Source organism: Dreissena polymorpha, chromosome 15, assembly GCF_020536995.1.
Source record: "Dreissena polymorpha isolate Duluth1 chromosome 15, UMN_Dpol_1.0, whole genome shotgun sequence".
NCBI classification, from domain to species: domain Eukaryota; kingdom Metazoa; phylum Mollusca; class Bivalvia; order Myida; family Dreissenidae; genus Dreissena; species Dreissena polymorpha.
Genome location: NC_068369.1, coordinates 58,130,550 through 58,152,232, shown reverse-complemented (window position 1 = coordinate 58,152,232; position 21,683 = coordinate 58,130,550). Strand labels below are relative to the sequence as shown.

At 34.5% G+C, this 21,683-nt stretch overlaps 1 protein-coding gene across 2 annotated transcripts; it reads left to right on the top strand.

Annotated features, from left to right (window-relative positions):
- Positions 1-12,702: 12,702 nt before the first annotated feature.
- On the top strand, positions 12,703-20,838 carry LOC127860278 (uncharacterized). Of its 2 annotated transcripts, none has more exons than XM_052398276.1 (4): positions 12,703-13,083; positions 17,410-17,805; positions 18,653-18,753; positions 20,389-20,838. In XM_052398276.1, the coding sequence occupies exons 1-4, from the start codon at positions 12,765-12,767 to the stop codon at positions 20,740-20,742; spliced, it is 1,170 nt and encodes a 389-aa protein (XP_052254236.1). In that variant the 5' UTR covers positions 12,703-12,764; the 3' UTR covers positions 20,743-20,838. The 2 variants fall into 2 exon arrangements, with proteins under 2 accessions (XP_052254236.1, XP_052254235.1); XM_052398275.1 differs by having other exon boundaries at positions 18,653-18,768.
- The last annotated feature ends 845 nt before the right edge of the window (positions 20,839-21,683 follow it).

Genomic DNA, 21,683 nt, shown 5'->3' with positions numbered 1-21,683 from the left:
GGATTTGAGATTATTATTGCAATTTAGCTGGCAGTATGTATTAAATGGAGCTGCAGGTTAAATACATTGATGCATTCTAACGTTGCTAATAAACGCCAAAATAATGTCTGAGAGTACAGGTCTGTGCACGAAACCTGAATCAGCGATCGATGTTTTAGCCTTGTTTTTAACAATAATTCACAAATCACATACATGCTTTAAATTAATCTTGTGTGTGTAATGGTCAACATTGTTAAACAATCATACCACCGATATTGTAAAAACAAGAAAGCGTTTATCTAATTTTATTAGTTAGTATCATACAAACGTGCTTTAATTGCATTCTAAACTATTAAATATGTGTGTGTTTGTGTGCATCAGAAAACTAGTAAAAGTATTCTAACTGTAATAAATTTGTAATTGCAAGATCATGCGGATTATAGTGCATTTCTAATCTCAGACAAATAACACAATGACAATATGGCATAGCATAAAGTGAAGTACACCTCTTAATAGTCGAGCTTTACAGCAAAGCAAACAAAGTCAGTATGCTCAATCAGAAATTAAATGTCTATTTAATAATCCGAGGTTTAACGAAAAACATGTAACTGGCTTGTGTATTTCAACAGGATTTCACAGGTTCTATCAAATGTTTATCTGAATTTGGCATACATAAATATACACTTGTCCGTAGGATACAGGCGTCCGACATACCATTAATGTTTCTTGTCCACTACTGGCTAAACTACAAACAAAAATATGAAGAAGCCATAGGTTATATGATGGTTAATAACTTCATGACAGTGGCAGCTATATGTTTTTTGTTGTATAACAAATATGTTGAATCATGTATCATGTGGCTCAAAGAGTGTCATAATTCCGGTTTTGCAACATTGCATTGAAATATCGTGCTCTGTAAGTGCACATAAAGGTTATGTATTCGTAACATTACATTCCTCTTATAGCAATAGTTCTTAGTAACGCAAGATAAAAGTACAAACAACACCTTTTTTGTTACAAAAGCGTTATTAATCCGGTCATGTCAAACAGATCAGAATAAAATAATCGCCATCGTTCACATGCTGGTAAATATATGAGTTACGTTAAATCACTATGTGTGGGGATATTTCAGGCAGTTTGTTATGTTTCCTGTTGTTTTTCGCTGTTGTCAAAAGTATTTCATTCATGTTACGGTGGTCATTTAATCTACTCACATTTTTCCATGTTCAGATTGTAAACCAGTTTTAAGTGCTGATGCTGTCAGAAACAGACAATTACCATTCTTGACTTAGAGGTAAGGGACAACATGGCCTTAAAAATAGTTTCAAGACGAATACCGATAAAATGTACAGTTATGTGGACGGATCAAGAATCTCACCACGAATAACGTAGTCAGGCGATCTTCTATTGGAGCTTGCCGACATGTATATTGATCGCGTCCATGACGTTGTTCAAGCTAAACTTAAACAGGATTTCGTTTTCACTAAAAACTAAATAATATAGGGAATATATACTTGTTGTCCTTTGGGTTGTTAATAAAACAAACGAGATAAAATTCGCATACTGAAATACATCGGAAGACCACACTTATGTAAAGCTACGTGAATAGTATGATTATCTTGAATTTCCGATAAAGCAGATTTTGATGTCTTTTAAAGACATTTTATATTTTGTTTCATTATGTCATTGATGTCAATAAACCCCTATGGTCAGTAATGGAATATCTTCATACACGTTTATTTAATACGTGTTCATATAAAAGTCTCAACGAAGACACATATTGAAACCAAAGGAAAGAACTGACTTGTTAATTTCGTTGACTGATCTAACTTAATGCAATTTTGTGTTTTAAGTAAAACATGAATGTATGTTACGGTTACGCATGTGCATTATATCGCATCATCAATTTTATTTAAAGTGAAGTTCTAGGATGGACCGCTTCTTCACAAAGTTATATGCATTCTAACAGGTGAATCATCTTCATATAGGCAATATGTAGACCAATTAAATGGTTGTAAAACGCACGATATAGAAACACTAAAAATGAGTGAACAACGAGTTATCAAGTGCTTCTCATCGCATACAGTCATGATTTAAATGATAGCGTATTGCAAACCTAAATTACGTGAGTTAAGTGTCATTGTCGCATGCAGATGTTGTTGTAATTAAAAATATAAATGCATTCTTGTTAATGAGTGTTACACAGTCATAATCAATACGTTTCCTAACTGTAATGATTACTTATTTACTTCTATCATGCGACATTATTGTATTGTTTTCTATATACATGCATAGACGCTCTTCAAGTATGTTAATAGAAAAATGCTGAACAGCACTGATGCATTTCCGATTGCAATTCAAAGAACTTTTCTAAAATTTCCTTGTTCGAAGAATTACAATGTTGCTTGTATACATTTTCTACTGAACTGGCGCATAAGCTACATTTAAAGTGTATATATATATGGATACATATGCGAAAAGGAATAAGAAGAAAAATTATTTTTTATAATTGACTACTTACTCGCTAAAATATGAATGTACGTCTTCCCTTTCGTTTCACTATAGTGTTGTATGTATTCAATGTGATTATTCCAAGCATAGCGTGGAATGAAACCGTTAACCAAACGGAAGCAGACGAAAGATGTAAGGTGTCTGGTGGATTAGCAACATTTGAACATTTCAACCCTTCACCCGGCACCAGTCATCCTCAACGTGAACCAAATAAAACAGTGCCAGGCTATCTGAACCAAATTATAAATCATGTGCAGATAAAAGAAGGCGAATCCGTCTGGGTATCTGGCAGAGCAAACTACAGTGTTTTTATATCATATCACTCGTGTCGGAAATCTTTCAATAGAGACGTACAATACACTTCCATAGAACATAATGATTTGTTCTTATGCTGGAATAACTGTGCTGATTTTACATACTTGGGTATAGATGACAATAGATGCTATTGTTTGCATGAGGATATGTTAAATAATGACTTCTGTAGCGATAGCCAATCTACTAAGGGTACTCATGTTTACCTCATAGACATTCCCGCTTATTATTTTCAAAACAACACATTTCAATGCACACTGGAAAGTAAGAACATTCAAATAAAAACATATAGCACCGATAAGTGCTCGGGGAAAATGCGTGGACTTTGTAGAAATAGATTTCATGATACACAGACGCTGAACTGCCATACGGTGAGTTCAACATCACATTCCTTTTGTATAATTAACGAATCTTTAAGCTGGGTCAAACACAGAGACAAATGTGTTTTTGCTGGAGGAATGCTTTTTCCATATCCGTACTATAATACGATATACTACATGGCAGCAAATATACCCTATACCATTGGCATGTTCCGGACTTTCACGCCGGTCAATAAGCAAACACTCAGCGCTGCATTCCCATGTTTAGCTGTAACCCGAGTCGGAAATGAAGTATGGCTTGAGCCGGAAGATTGCGCCGCAAAAAGACGATATTTGTGCAACAATTTGCAATACGTTGATTATTATCCCAAGGAAAGGGTGACAGCTGATTTTAATGAGGAAAGTACTACTACAGTAACAACAGAATCTGGCACCAAAAGCAGCGAATACAGAACGACCATAATTATTGTCGTAGTTACTGTATCAATTGCTGGTCTTATTATCGGAGCTCTGCTACGCTATTACTTTGTACAAAAGTCTCGGACGAGAACTAAAGGTACAACAAGTGCTACTTTTGGAAATGCGAAAGATTGTTGTATTACAAGCCAAGAACTAGGCGCACGAAACAACCCAAATGCAGATGATTGTCCTAATAACTGTAATGAAAACAAAAGCATTGTCTTGCAAAATTATGAATATTCTGAAGTGGTCGATAGTAACATTATACACAACACATGTCTCATAAATGATAATAATATTGAATCTCCTGAAACTGAAATCACTCCCGCAAGCGACGAGTATAGCTCAATTATGCTGAACAAAAATTGTCAAAGTCCTACTGAAAATGTTTATGACCACACAAATAGTGTTTTGCCACCAGAATCTTGCCGTGTTAGACCAGGCGAAACAAGCATGGTAAACACCCTATGTCATATTTATGACTTAACATCAGTGGGAGTAACAGAGGATACCTACAATTCCATCGTCAACACTGGACAAACAATAGTCTTCTCAAGCGATTACGATCATATTCACCCTAAGGATCGGGCAAACGGTGATGTATCAAGTGACTACAACCATATTAATAGTAAAGACTGAACGCACAATTGTCTTCTTAAGTGATTACGAGCATTTTAACAGTACAGACTTGCCTGACAAATGGTATTCCTATGTGTAATAAAGACCAGACAAACAATGGTATTCTCTAGTGATTACGATAAGCTTTACAATAAAGATCGGACACAATGCGATCTTCTCAAATGATAACAATGATATAACCGTTTAGAACTAACACACGATGTTTTCTCAAGAGATTTCTCAAGTGATCCACATTAACAAAGAAGGCTGGATACATACTGGTCATCCAAACTTATGACAATCGTTTTTACATTAAAGAATAGACACAGTTTAAACGGAGCTTTTCGCGTTTTGATAAATTGACAAAAATTAAAAAAAATTGTTTTAGTTTCGCAAATTTTCGTTTTAGTCATGATATTTGTGAGGGAACAGTAATACCGAACATTTACCATGCTCTAAAATATCCAATATATGAATCTTTTGACGATTTAAAAACCTGAAAATTATTAAGCGTTGCAACGCGGAACGATTTAATAATTTGAAGAGTTCTGTTATTGTCGTTATAATTTGTGAAACTACGAAGATTGCTTATATAAAGTATAAAATACATCACACATTCTATACGCACGGATGGCCGAGTAATCTAAGCGTAAGATTTTTACTCCAGGGATTAGTTTTAGGAGCCCAGTAGAGGGTTACTTTTTCATTTCTTTAATCGTAGTTTTTTTTTACTGGAGCTTTTCATATCCAATGTTTACATTTATCAATACAAAGCATTTAATGAAAAAACTTCAGTACATGCCAAAATCTGTAAAAAGGTCCCTTTTAAGTAATAATTATAATATCATATTATTCACTCTCGATCCGCCCAAACACACGGCATTGTAAGAGTGACTATACTATTGTGCAAAACACTTTATATTGGATGTTATTTATTAGTAGCTAATATATAAATTAAAATATAAATCATTCGATTTTTCAAGTCGAACTTCCCGTGAACTATATGCAAATTTGCTATGTTGCTAGCTATTTTGCTTGATAAACGCACTAGGATGTGTTTTGTAAATATACAATTTAGTTCAGGAACATCGTGTTAAGCATTGAAATTAGTAAATAACTCAACAATTATTATGCTGTTGTATAGTGATACAATAATGATCAAATATAATATATTTTTTTCATAATATTTGCTGTAAAGTACATGTAAATGTTATGTTTATTGTATATCTATTGTCTGTATTACATTTTCCAAATGCACATGTTTCTATGTATTTAAACACACTATCCATATTGATAGGAACACCCTAATTTTTGGAACTCTCTTTAAGTTTTTATTCGTAACTGAATATCAACTGTACAGCGAGACACGTACATTGTATACTTTGACTCAATATCATAAATATGTCAAATTATAAAGCAATAATTATTTATCTAATTGTAGCATATTTTATTTTTTCCGTCTTTCATGTAATCTATAATGCTCATGTTTCCTGCTTCAAGATGTATCGTCACTTTATTTTGTTTATTTGAAAATTATTGACATGAACGACGATCATCAAATACACTTTACAAGGTATTTTATTATATTTGCCTGTATCATGCATCTGACTGGATTAATAACCCAATTGAACACGTTATCAAAACTACAATAAATCTGAAAAATGTATCCAATATGAGTTTATAATTCAATAACACTTTTATCTAATCCAGATATGCATCGTGCTCATTTTGCTTTCGTTTTCTAAATAAATAAATAATAATGAAATTCATAAATTAAATAATTTAAGACTGGAATTTAATACAGACCGATGCACACAAATCGATATTTCCGCTTTTTATCGTATTTTGTGTTTCTTGTTCGTTTGTGAGAACATTCAAGGACAAAGTTACAGGTGATGATGTTTTGTCTTTAAAAGCTTACTTTCAAGTGATTGATAACATATGCATATGTTAATTAATTTAAAATGCTAATTTTGAGATAATAGGAGAGTCAAAATGAAAAACAAATGGATACTGAATACATTCCCAAAAAGCCTTGAAATGCACCGTGGACACGTAATATTACACCAAATAAATAGCATGTAAACGTGATAAGACCTATTTTACACGCGACGAAAGTGAAGTTTGTAGCGTTTTTTTGCTGCGGTAGCTTTGCTTCACTTAAAATCACAGAATTTTTAAAGCGGGTATATACGATTTTTTATATGTGTTTGATTGTAATATATTGATAAAATATGTTAATAACTTCTGCACACAAAATAACACAAAATAGGCAAGAAAAATTATACATTCAAGCCGAATTTCATAAAATGCAGCAAAGACAAATTAGCGCTCCGAGCCGATAGTGACGTACATATTTTCCTACAATATCCGAAGCATTCGTCTTTGTATTATAAACCGTTAAACTACGAGGGGTGTTCCAGAAGTTCGTGGATTTTCGCTATAACTTATTAGTTTGCTGGTAAAAGTCAATGAAATTTACATATTATACAAACCAATTATCACGGACTTTATATATAAGCTAAAAATGCATGAATTCCATAAAGCGCGTTTGAAACGCGTTGCCATAGAGACCTCAGTAACGACATGCGGCGCACGCGTGTATTTTATTATAAGTATGAGCGTTACGCAAATTTAAATTTGGTTTAAATGTCGTTAATAAACAGAATTAACGGCAAATTTCACGTTACAGCGCCTAAGTCCTCCTTACAGCCCGGATTTGAACCCTATGGACTTCCGCGTCTTCCCGGAAGTTAAATCACAGTTGCGCGGTATTCGCTTTGCAAGTAAACAGGAACTTACAGTTGCAGCAAAGCGAATCGTGTCGTCTTTTGACGCTGACTGGTATAGATACACTTTTGACAAGTGGATTTCCTGACACATAAAGTGCATTCGCGTTGGAGGTGATTATGTGGAAAAGATTTGACAGTTGTTAACTTCATAACGTCATTGACGTTGAACAGAAACGTTACAAGTGCGTCGGTGTGCGCATTGTACACATGTTTAAATCTCTGATATATATTTATTGTTTTATGTATTTCCATGATATTTGGAGAGTATATTTGGAAAGGACGAAAAATTCTTAACATGCTATTTGATTGTCCATTTATGTTACCAAATAAAAGTTATAGCGAAAATCCACGAACTTCAACACCCCTCGTAAGTTTAGATGCACATCGTACATGTATGGTATACATGCTGGCGAATTCGGCTGTACAGCCGTTTTCAATTTCAGAATTAAATATCTGGCTTATTTCGCATTTTTCGACACATGTTCTTCTTAACTTTTATTTTAATTTATATTGAAATATATATATAATAAGTTTTTTACACAGTTTATATAAATTCATAAATATTTGACAAAATCGTATATACCTGCTTTAAACCAACCATGCAAAACATTAAATACTAATTTATCTAGCGTGATACTTTTTTTTTTAATTACATTGGCGTCTGTAATCAGGACCCGTATTCAGCAACCGATTCTTACAATTAAGTCTTAAAATAAAGAATACTTTAAAAACTGTTATGTACTTAAACTAGTTGAAGGTTTAGTAAATCATGGAAATTAACACCTACATTTATATAATTCTTATTTACGAACAATATGTTAAGGATATAAGCAGAACATATAGCCTTCATATATCCAAACTCTGAGGTATCATTATTGAGTCATAGACTATTCTATATTATTTAGTCTAACAATGGAGTGAGTAGTACGGGCTCGGTATCTGTAAAACAAAGATACACTAGCGATTGAACTAAATACACGCATATGATTTAGTTAATACAATTAAATACAACTTATAATGAACACACATTTATAATAAATTCAGCGAAACAATTCGTAATCAGTGTACTAGAATACTAGTATGGAATATGTCAAAAAGCGATTTCGGTATCATTCCATTTTTACTTCGTATGTGTCGGAAAGTTCCGATTAACAAAAGGAAGATTCCGCGAAATCATTTACTGGATATTTTTTAATTCCTATAACTTCTGCACACTTCCTTTTTGAGTTACGCGTATCACAAAAAAAAGACGAGCGGAAGATCGGACAAAGGCAAATCTTTATGCACCCGTCACCCTCTTAAAGTATGTTCATACAATGGCAACTCATGCAATTTGATGCGATGTATTGTTTATTGTTATTTTATATGGATTTGTTTGCATTGCAGAAATTTATAATCACTCTAGATCCTAACTGACTTTTTTTTCGCGCGTATGATTGGATCAATACATAATTAATGGGTATGTCAAACCTGTGCGTTTTTTCAAATATAAGCTTATAAACAGAGCTAATATATTAGAATAAAGCAGGAATTTGCCAAATTGTACAACATGGTGAACTTGCAAATATGAATAAAAATAAACTATTACTACAAAAGTATATGGCCGACGATACCGAAAAGTTTAATTAATTTGTTGTAACATACATGTATGCACACCGTCATTGACGAAAAACGCAGTTTTATTTCCACACAGTGTATTTAAACATTTGTTAAGTAAGCTGTGTTTTTCCTGTTACATAACATGCTGTTGTCACAATTTGTTCTTTAGCTGATAGAAGTTTAGGTTATGTGAAACAGCATTTATTTAGTCACTGCCATGTATTGTTTATACATATGTACTATGCAGGTGTACTATGCAGTTGTGTCTTTGTCGGTAATTAAATAACAGCCCCGTTTGAAACGCCACTGAGTATGGTGATTTCATTATTATAGTCTTTAAATAAAAACAACGATAGTGTCAGTGTTTTTTTAATGTTGACTCTCCTTTCCATTCGTGGAAAAAAAACACAACAATATATAATATTTATATAAACAGTTCGACATTCTTAGGTCTGCTATTTGCTGATTGTATAGGAATATAGTTTCTGTGTCAAAGGCATATTGTCCACATCATTAAACGGTCTAACAGTAACAATATTTAACTACTGACGAATGCAAGAAATTATCTTCAAGACCCGAACACAAATATGATGCCGTTTTCTAACCAGTGAATAAAAACCAGTTAGTGCAGCTATACCTGCTTTCTTATTTGTCTCATCTGGACATAAAACAGTAGCTAACGTGGGCAGATCATTTGCCCTTCATACAGCATATAAGCGTTAATGCAAATGCAAAAAGGTTGTAATCATAGGCAGCTAGAAAAACACTACTTACAGTGATTTAATTTTGCTTTTTACAACCTTATTGGGGCTTTTCTTGAATTGCACGACGAAGTTCTGAATGTTAAATTCAATAAATGATAAGCAATTGGTATATCAAATAAGATATGTATTTGCTATTCGATTGGGTTTAGCTTCAACGTGCTGTAGAAAGTTACATTTCTAGTGCTCTAGTTTGAAACCACCCATTAAGATGTGTAATGTTTATTCAATTGAAAAAACAATCTTTTCACTATTTTTTTTCAAATTTAAATCAGAATGCTACGATGATATTTTTATTTACTCTTAAATGTTTGTGAATAAGTCTGAGCCAAATGTAGAGTTTGGAAGTCATTTAAACCGGTTTTTCCGCTAAACTTTTGCATAACGATTCGGAGCAGTTCCTTTTGTTTAATTCAAATTTTGTGTTTGAAGTGTACGGGTGTCTCTTGTGCGTACATGTGTTGTGCCTTAATGTTAAGAATTGGTTTCTTTCAACAAATAAAGGACGCATAGTGTACTTAGGTTTCTTTCCATCTGGTGTAGCTGAAGGTTCACTTATCATGTATTTAATGGATTAGTTATATATATGAACGTTAAGCATGTCATTTATATGACCGCAAGGTTGTATCAACATATTTAGAAAAGTCATCTTCTTTCAACACATTTATTATGTATTTTTTGAGTTCTGTGATTTTAAAATGGTGATTAATCACGATTTTCAAAACGAGTGTAGCCACGTTGAAAACAGTTTCTCATTGGTTAAAATATACATTTAATGTTCACTTCCTTGTTTACTTCTTTATACATTAAAGTTGCAAGTAGGCGAGGAAAAAAATAGTACGGGATTCAAGGTCGCGCAACGCATCTATGTTTGGTATCGAGGGAAAAACAAAATTAAATTGCAAAGCATGGTGTTTTCATCTTATAAAATATCTTACTACATTACAAGAAACGAATATGCATTTACATTGCATATCACTCATTTTTATTAAAAACGTATGTTTTCAGATTATTTCTGTTTTAAAATAGTATATTTATACTTTCAATCGTGTGATTAAATTTGAACTGTTCAGGAAATCAATACATATCTAAAAATTCATGCCTTGTGTCAAACGATATCAGTGATTTATTCATCGCGTCAACAACTTTCACTACCTCTTCATCAACCTGAAATGAGATTTTGAAATCCAACCCGCGACATTTAAATGCAGCTTTGCAAGAGGAAAAGGAAAACCTTAACTGAATGCGAATCAGTATGAAATTACTTTATGTTCGAGTTGTAATCGCCATCATAATATCATATTTAGTTCTTTAAAAAATGGACCTATATCAACTCCGCTGGTCAAATGTGTCTTGTTTTGTAAAGCGTCTGTATAGGGACATTAAACATTATATTGTCTTTGGACCTATATACATGTAAATAGAAATGTAAATAGTATCGTAAGTGATAAGAAATGTTATTCGTCTGCCAGGATGTAGTTACTGCCAGTATGAAGGAAACCGGAAAAGGGCAATTTAATTTTCTTCCTGATTAAAGTATTTGTATGATTTTATGACACACATGTATATCGGTTTGGCATCTGAATTATATCGCATCATTGATTATTTGATTTTAAGAGAGTATTTGGGTGGATAGAGGAATCTGCCAGTGTCCAAGTATTCTAAACCTACCACACTTGTAGAAGTGTTACTATTATTTAATATATAAGCGGCAATTTTTTAACAAGGGGTAAGTTTCCAAAGAGAAACCCAGCCTGTTGGTTATAAGTTTACACGTAACCGGAGTATGGTTTAGACAAAGATAGTTTAAAGTAGTAAAAACACATGTCACAATCTGCAACACGTTTTTGTTATTCTTACATTTCCTTAACACATTTATGCCTAGTGAACTCTCCCATCCTTCTACATTGGATCAATTTTATTTCCAAAATTAGGGATGTCAAGTATATTTATTTCTATATATAGAATATTTCTTACAGAAATTTATTTGAGCAAACAGCGCAGACCCTGATGAGATGCCGCATCATGCGGCGTCTCATCTGGGTCTACGCTGTTTGCCAAGGCCTTTTTTCTAGACGATAGGCATAAATGGGTTTAATTTAAGCTAAATACATTATACAGTGCTAGTAAAAAGCGTAAAATATGTGTTATCATAAAGACACTAAATGTGTTTCTTTTACAGTGTATATGTTTTAGACAAGCCGACAGCAATGTATGATAAGTTTTATCCAGACTGGGCAAATTCAGTGTACATGGGTTGAGTACTTATTCTTCAATCCCCTTTCCGACAAACTCCAGAAACACGAGATTGAACGATCGAAAGAAGAAGGACCCAGCAGCTGCCGCAGCGATTAGAAATTCTGTGCTCAACACCACTTTCAGAGAGTTTTGCCTGAGACAGGACATCTGTGAATATGCTTCCCTCAGAATTAACGTGGAACGTATTAAATGACTGACTAAATTATTGATTTCCTGAATTTTGCGTATGTAAACGCAGCATATAAGTCATGTGGTAGATGGAGATCGTATTACGGTTTCAGTGTCTGCCGATGTTTAAGCTAATCTTTATATTATGCAATTCATCGTTAAACTGGTGTTCGTTCTAGGGTGTTAATTAAATGCGTTGCCTTTGCATTTTGATTTAAAAAAACTCAACCCGTCAACGACTTGTAGATGGCTGATCGTGTTTCGGAATGTTTGGCGATTTGAGTGAGGCTATATACACGTATGGAAAGAAAACTATTAAGGTGCCCATCCTAGCTACAGTAATACAAATCAGATATTTACCATACTCTCAATAGCTATTTTACGCATATGTCTTTACTTTTGTTAAATTTTCATATGAAACATAACGTTACTATATTAATACAGAATACAGTGTTAACATTAGACCAGTGCACAATTGGACGAGATAAGGTTGAGTATTGTATTGACCATGTGTTATATTTGAATTGCCAAATGTCTAATTTATCTTGTAAGTTAATATTTTTACGGATAGACTACCACTTAAAACATCACTGTTGTTTAGTAACATGTAGAATTGTTGAGCACTACAGTCATTTGCACTCAGTATCGCAAGATGAACACGTTCGAAATCTAGTCGGATTTAAAAAAAAACATATGTCCCGGGCATATGTCACACACTTGAAAAAGGAAACAAAAAAAAACAGCAAACTAATTTATAAAATTAACGTGCTATAGAATGTTTTAAATGAAATGGTGGCAGCCTAGTGTGGTAATACTTTCCGACATAAGCGACTTATGTTTTAGTGTCAAATAGCTTAATATTATATTACACGGTGAAAGGAATTGGTATGTTGTGACCTTAAAAACATTTAATGGTTCCAGTTTATAACGTAATACACTGCGAACGCGGGAAGCAGCGATCATGAAAAAGTAAACAAAGTGAAAAAATGTCGATAGGGAGATTTACTGTTAACGCGGCGAGTCATTTTGCTGCAGGTTATCAAATTGGGAAACACTTCAAGAGCTCTTATGAGAACACATTTCAGACAGCGCCATTCAAGGTTCTGAAATCGTTCTACGAAACGGCGGAAGGGAAAACGTTTGTAGATAGATGTGTGTCGGCATCCGAAAAATGTTATCCGGGCATCATGCAAGAAATTCGTGGTTATTCGGAAGGAAGCGGTTTACCATTAGAGAATTTCTTGTTGCATTCGATTTCGTCAGAAATATGGCTTGTCTACAGACCTCAAACCTTTTCAGCTCAAGGTGTGTTGAAGATTTATGTGGAATTGATTTCCATTGATTAACATATATCAAAATGTTAGTTTAACAACACGTACCATGCGTATAATATAAGTTAAAGCATTGTTTGTATACAAACAGTTTAAATTTCATGGTATTCCAAATAATTGTATTCAAATGCAAGGGAACTTTGACTGCTTCTGATTTTGCAGTCCCTTTGATCACCATTTGTTACTATTTTCTGTAATGGCTTATTTAGCTGGATAGTTAAATAGTCCATAAAAACGGACTCCCAGAGCCTTTGATAATTTTTGCTATGGTGGCTCTGGGAGTCCATATGCACCCCTGCGTAAACATGGGTGCAGTTCAGTGCAGTGAATCCGTGCGCTTCACTAAACAGACGTTGTCCGAGACAAATTGTGGAAAATAATGAATAAACTTCGTAAACATGTTAAATTTACCTGAATGGCAACCTACAGATGTGATCCTTTGCATGCACCCTATAAAAACATGACGATGTTTCAACACACTTTTCTCGCTGATATGTTAATGTTTAAATTTGAAACAGTGTATTCTGTATCGAATACCACATTGTTATCTACTTTATAGGCTGGAGCACATAAGCCGACGTGCAAAATATTGTTGAAATGCGACCTAACCAATATTGGGTCAATTTTCCAATATGGCGGCAGCGATTTTCCTCCTTCTTTATAAAGTACCGGTAAACGGTACTTTCCCAAACGAGCGAAAATTCCCAAATTCCCAATCGGCATCTGAAAAAATCCCAATAGGCGTCCGAATTTTTTCTCAAAACGACCGAAACTTTCGTTACAAATCCCAACTTTCTGCGAGGGAACAAAGAAAATTGTATAGTTGTGTGTAACCACGCGCTCCATTAATTTTGGGTTTTATTATTCAGCGCGTGCAATCAATAGAGTCGTTACTGTTTCCGGTTCTTTTGTCAGGCAGCAAGCCTACTGTTTTACGTCGGTTTGTAACTTTGCCTCTGTGGAAAGGGTGTTCAGTCTAATGAACAATCTTTGCACAAACAATCGGAACTGTCTATCACACGACACATTGACAGCACTAATGATGCTGTGCAGAGAGGGATGCCAGCAACTGATAGATGATCAAACATCAAAGATTGTTGAAATTTTCAGAAAAATGAAAGACAGAGACATTGCTTTACAAGAGATTAAAACAACTTGTAATTGATTGTGTGTGTTCTTTATAATATTTTGTTATTTATATCAACTTTATTACTTAATGGTCATTAAGGCATGCCTGCAAATGATTATTTTAATGGGTATGTTCAATTAAGTATGAACTGTATGATGTATTCAATAAGACCCAAACTTCACGACGCGATTTTCCCAATTTAAGGATTTCACGACTCGATTTTTCCCAATTTTGAGGTTTTCACGCTTCAATTTTTCCCAATTGGACCGATACGGGTACTTTTCCCAATTGGACAAGGAAAATCGCTGGGCGGATACAGCGTACAAAACAAAACCAAAGTCAATAAAATCAATTATTTCTTGCTTAAAAGGTACCATTTGGATGAGTTTGTGGTTTAGATAGGTAAACTTTAATAAGTTCTTGCAGTTTCAGTGTTCCTTAACCCTTGCATTGTTGATAACAATTTGCATCCATGGACAAGAGAGAGCGCATTGCAACTATAATCAGCCCATTGGGCTATAAAGCTTAGAGTTGAATTATTGCAACTAGATAGTTAAAATGTGTGCAGACAGTGCAAGACTTGAACCCGCAACTTACACAAGCAAGTACTCCAATGAGCTTACAGAGCCACTTACACAGCATATCATTAAAGGTGAACTGTCTTGATTATAAGGAAGAATGCTACTTTATAGATAAAAATATAGTGAGATTGAACATGTGGAACAAATATTTTGCTACAAAAAAAGGAGGATTTTATGATTGGAAATTTCCATGATCCGCTCAGATATTTCGCCACCTGTTTTGGTGAATATGTAAACTTGAACCAACGCGCATAGCATGGAAATTTGTCATTGATTTTACGCATTTAAGTATGAATATTTGACACTTAACTTCAACTTTAACAATCCATATCATGTTTTTTTTACCGGTATTTTTGTTAAGTTTTTTTTCAAGCATGTGTTGCAATAAGGTTTGCATGTTGCATTAAGGTTGCCTTTGTGTGCATAGAGCATCCTGACAAAACTTCAACACACACTTACCCAAAGACTTATAGGTCTTTGACTTACCTGAGTGATATCATACTTAAAGTGCTTTTTTTTGGAAATTGCGAAACAATATTGTTCATGTGTAAGTATTACCAGTAACACGAAAAAAATTATTTGTATGCCTTATTGACAATTACAGGAACAGATTTTTCAAAATGCCACTATTTTTATTAAGCATGTAATAGTATGCATCAATGGTTTGATAGCAGAAAAACAATGTTATTTGAATTTTTAGCTTATTAGTAAGAACCAATATGTGAACAGCTATAAAAAGCACAACTCAAGTTATTGTCTTGGTCACCAACAATATTGGAAGTGTCAAAAATATTTGGCCACAAAGAAAATGGTTGCTTTCTTATTTACTTAACTTTTGCAAATATCCAGCTAAGGAAGATCACAAATTGACAGAATTTGCCAGCACTGTATATTATTAGGTACAGATGGTGTAATGTTGGTTATTGTTATTCGGGTGGTAAAATGGGTCGTATCTGTAATCAGCAGATATATCTCAAGTTAAGTATGGCAGGCAAAATGTGGTATCAGATACGAGAATGGCAAATGGAATGTGTGAAATTGGGCGACTTGGCTATATTCTTTCTCGCTAATAACACCGCCATTGAATCAAAGTGAGGTGCAAAAAAGTTTTACTATGCATTGATTGAGATAAATAAAGGTTTTTAAGGGTTAAAAAAAGCATGGCATTGATCCTTTAATCCCTCTTTATTTTGGTAAAATGGCATTCTGCACTGCAAAGTTAAATTCATTCTTGTGTTTGTATCACAAGAAACAGTGTATAACACAATAAACTGATCCTGGGCAGCTTCGATGAGGAACTGTTAGTACAATTGTCCCCTTGTTTGGATTCCTTTTTTATCAAATACTGAAAATTGTGATTCAAGCAGGGGGAAATAACTCATGACAACTTTTTACGAAGACAAGTCAGAGTGCACTACCAAGTGAGCTAACCTTGCACCTTGCACAGTTTATCATAATCCTTTACTGTGACTCTAATGTGTCATCAATTCTGAATTATCTAAATTTAATATGGTATCTGATGTTTAACCGTTAATAATTAGGATGTCATATCTTTTGATACTGTTAAATGAATACTAGCAGAAAAACTAAATAAACAAAAGGCCAACTGCCAACAATTTTAAAGGGACCCACGCCCATTTTTCCCTGTTAACACTCACAGAAATAATTAAAATAAACTATTATGTGATAGTTTAAATGGTTTTATTTAAATGGTTTTATTTAACGTAAATGCATAGAGTGTTTCATTAGGACATATTTTGATATCTCCTCTTGTAGTTTGCTGTATCCCATTAAGAAGGCATTCATGTTGTATTGGTTTCCTTTTTAAGGTGTGTCCCATGAAGAAAGAATAATGATTTCATTCTTTTATAGTATCCCGTAAAGGAGCCTTACTGATTTTTAGGGATTAATCATTAATGATGATTAAAATCTGCAGTCACAATCTACTTTGTAGAAGGACACAAATGTCACATTGCAAACAACCATTTTCTATGAGGTCTTGAATCTAAACGTAGTAATGACACCTTTTAAAATATGCACACAATAGACATTTAATTATTTTACCATCATTTACTCTTAAGCTACCTAAAGCTATCTTATGTTTTCATAAGCCAAGATAATGTCACGTAAGTGCCATTTGTTATATTACATGTAGTATCTATGCTTTGTGTGCATATTATTTTGTAAGTAAAACGTTATTTATTGGTTCCCTATTATTGGCTATGAGAATGAAAACATACCAGGTTAAACCAGTTTTAAGATCCATTACAAAAAACCTACACATAATCCACATCATGCGAAAATAGGTTTTATGCAATATGGACCAAGCGTAGCTTTAAAACAGTCTCTGCGAATTCGCATGCTGATCTGGAGTTAGCTGGTCGAATATAGCATTAAACCCATTCTGCATGCTGGTGACATTAAATTGACAACGCAGAAGCTACTTATCGTCATAAAAATCGAGCTGTAAATTATTGCAGATGGTTGAAAAAATGCATAGATTTACATAGAATCGTCGATCAAGCAACCTTAGACAATAAGCAAGGTGGAACAAGCTATACCTTTGAACCTGGTAAGTTTTCTTTTGTAGGTGCTTCGGACACCGGGCAACGCTGCACGGACGTCCAGGTGAATACGCCCGAGTGTCGAATGATTGCACACAACGAAGACTGGATAAAAGAATACGCCGGCAAATGTTTTGTCGTCGACGTCACCATAAACAAAAACGAAATCGCTCAGGAGTTCGATGAGTCAACTAAGAAAGTTGATGACGTCATGACGTCACTTACTGAAATACAACGTACCATCTTTCAGCGGAACGAGCGATTCATCTCGTACGTCACGCCCGGCGATCTTCCCGGTTTCAATTTCGCCATGAATAAACATTTCGTCATCACAATTAACAGCCAGCTCCCGGTACAGACAAACACGGGGGCAGTTCCAGTCGAGGTGCTTCTACGCGCACTTCTCGCGTGCGAGACCATAGGTGAGTGTTTTTAGAACGTTTACGTTAGTCAACGGTCTTACGTTGAACAATTAAGAGAATCCGGTGATAGCCGACGTATTTACTGTTATTGTATAGAGTTTGTTACCACATCTTTATTATCTACCAAATTACCAATGTATCGAAAATACACATGTATAGACTAAGAGCAAAAATAAGAATCAAAATCTTTTATTTTTCGTTTTCTTTCCTGTTTTCGTCAAAAATCATTCTTAAATCATTCGTAAAGTTGTTAACGTTGGTCTAATGCAGCAAAATCATTGAGTTAGAGTTTCTATATGCTCGGACTGTGTCTTGATGTGTTGAGGCAATTCTAGGATCGCATCGTATGCTACAAACGCTCTTTCAAGTTTGGAATGATAGGATGAGAAAAGTGGGTTCTGATTAGTTTATGTATTCTATACGTGTAAGTAATCATGGCGTTTTTCCCCCGACCATAGGCAGACGGATATAGTTTTGGAATTATTCTTCCGCCCGTCAGTCTATCCCTTCGTCTGATACAAACTATTCAGGGCTATATCTAAGTCACTATATAAGATTTCAGCATACAACTTCATGGGTGTATAGATGAGAAGTGCCATGCACAAGAACCATAACCTTCACTTTCTTAAACAATAATGCTGTTTGTTGTTTTTGTATGTTGTAACTTTTCATGGTTATATTTCAGATACTGAACAAGATATCAGCATGAAACATGATTGGTGTAGACATATGAATGAGAATAATTGCAATATATGAAAACAATAACCCATATAACTAGTTCTGCGCCCATCAATGAACAAAATTTATGTAGGTGGGATATTAATTTTAAAAAATTTGCTTGTAATAGATGAGTGTGTTGCGGTGATGAAGAACGAGCCAGTGGGTTGTTGCTATGGTATCAACGTCAACATCGCCAGTATCCACACCGACGACATGTGGTCGCTAGAGGTGTATACGGACAAGGTAACATAATAACGTCATGTTGGACGGAAGATCAGATCTGGGACCGTAATTGTTTTTATAAATAATTCTAAACATAAAGAAAGACTGTCACCCTTAGTGAAATTGGGGTAACTAGGTCAATGTCGAAATAAGCGTGAAAATCGTTTATAACTTGTCAATGAATCGACCGATTGCTTGTCAACAAATTGACCGATTTGCTTGATACTTCACATTTGCATTGGCCTTGGACAGTAGATGACCCCTTTTGAAATTGGGGTTTCTAGTTCAAAGGTCAAGGTCAGTGTAACAATAAGTGTGAAAATCATTTCTGATCAATACTTATCAACGAATTGAACGATTGCTTGTCAACGAATTGACTGCTTGTCTTAATACTTCACGTGTGCATTGGCCGTTGACAGTAGATGACCAATATTGAAATTGGTGTCACTAGTTTAAAGCCCTGATTGAGGGTCGGGGGCATATGTCTCCGACCGCGGAACTCTTGTGTATGAAGTAACTTTTCGGTTTTGCTTCAATACTGGGTACTGGTGTCTAACCATACATCAGTGGCATATAGACATGGCACAAGTAAATGTATATCGCATCATTCCCAGTTTATATTGCATGTTGACTCTGTGTAAATATGAACTCCAAGATTTATTAAAGGGATCTTCACGGTTTGGTAAATTGACAAAATTGAAAATTTTTGTTTCAGATTCGCAAATTTTCGGTTAAGTTATGATATTTGTGAAGAGACAGTATTACTGAACATTTGTCATGGTCTAAGATAGCCATTATATGCATCTTTTGACGATTTAAAAACCTAAAAATTATAAAGCGTTGCAACGCTAAACGATTGATAATTTGGAGAGTTCTGTTGATGTCGTTTAAATTTATGAAACTACGAAGATTGCTTATATAACGTATAAAATACCCATCTTATGTATGCTTGGCAGAATAGCTCAGTTTGCTAATGCGTTTTTTACTTCAGGATTCCAGGGGTCACTGGTTCGAGCCCTGCTGCGGGCTACTTTTTTTCCCTTTTTTTCAATTTTATTTTTGATTTTTTACTGGAGCTTTTAAAATTTAATGTTTACATTTATCAATATAAAGCATTTAATGACAAACTTCAAAACATGCCAAAATCTGTGAAAAGGCCCCTTTAATGCTATAGCTGATTATTCATTAGCCCTTCATATTTAATCAAAAATGTGACGTCTACCATATTTAGATATGCTAGCAAATAATTTTCGGTAGATCATTTACTAAATCAATCGACCCGACCTTGGAGTTTGCACTGTATTATTCCTTCGTATTGTTCAGTTGTAAGTATCCTTGCCTTCACTCCCCCGCTCGTTGTGAAGCTTAAGTATAGGCTGTAAATTATATACTCAGATTAAAGTTGTAAACTGTATGAATAGCGTTGATCGAATTATTTATTGTTAGTTCACAACATAAGCGTGATGGTTAAATTAAAATGCAGGCGCACTATCACGTCGCCACGCTTGCTTTACTATTTATCAGCGAGATATACACACTAGGTTAGCAATACACTTATTGTACAACGCTTTAAAACTTATCCAGTGCATAATTGACGTGTTTGCCAAAAGATAAAAGATATGTTTAAACTAATTACAACAGGACGGGTCGTCGGTTTTGCTGTCCGCGTTACCGATGCAGCCAGCCGGAAGTCCGCACTACGTGCACGCAAACCACTACAAGTACACTCAGGGGGTTAAAGAACAGAATTACCCGCACTCAATTGACCGCGCACGAGTCGCGCAATCACTGGTGCCGCCCACGGATATGGCGGGAATATGTGATATCTTAGGCGATACGTCACATCCGGAACATCCAATCTACCGTGAACCCACACAGATGAGAAGCGCCACTCTAGCAACGGCCGTCTTTGACCTTTACCGTAAAGAAATGCACGTGTTCAACGCAAACCCGAAGACCAACAAGCCGCTGTTTGTTGTGCCGTTTCTGACGTGAGTTATAATGGGAACAGAGTGATTCTGAGTCTTATGAATAACCTTATTACCGCCAATTGTATGATTTGTATCGATTTGTTATACACGTATACTTGTGGTAGTTGTTGTGGTTATTGAATTTCTTATTGCAAGAAATATTAATTGGAATGTATTTTCAAACAGAAATTTGACTTTCAGTTTTACACAGATAATGACGTTATTGTGAAATAGTATACTGGACTTTATATATATATATATATATATATATATATATATATATATATATATATATATATATATATATATATATATATATATATATATATATATATATATATATATATATATATATATATACATTGCGATCTCGCATCGAAATTTGGTTTCGACGCAACGTGATTTCCCTCACTCACCCTTAAATATTCACATATCGTCTTGACAATTCGAAAACACGATGCGAAATCAGCATATTGATATTGCGATATCACATCGTACTCTCGCAACCTTGCATAGAAATCACGCAATATCGCTTTATATTATCGCACCATCGTATCATAATATCGCAAACTCGCATATTGATTTCGAAAAGAATGACAAGATAATTACAAAGGAGAGCGAGAACGTGAAAAAATGATGTGGAAGCACGATATAACGATGTAGTTAAACCACGATGTGATATTAAAAAAACAATGCGAGAGAGCGAAACACATATACGGATCACGATATCAATACCGCGATCTAGCGTCTTGGTTTCTTAAACTCGAGTTGGCATAGATCGAGAACGCGAGATCGCCATATCAACTTCATAATCTTGTCTTTCGGTTGCATATGCATATGAGTAAATTTGGTAAATTGTATTTATAGCAAATATATATTTGTTTGTTACAAATGCTATCTCAACGAAAGAAAATTGGTTTAAGTACATTCTTATTCTAACCTCGCCGTGCTTATGTACATTAAATA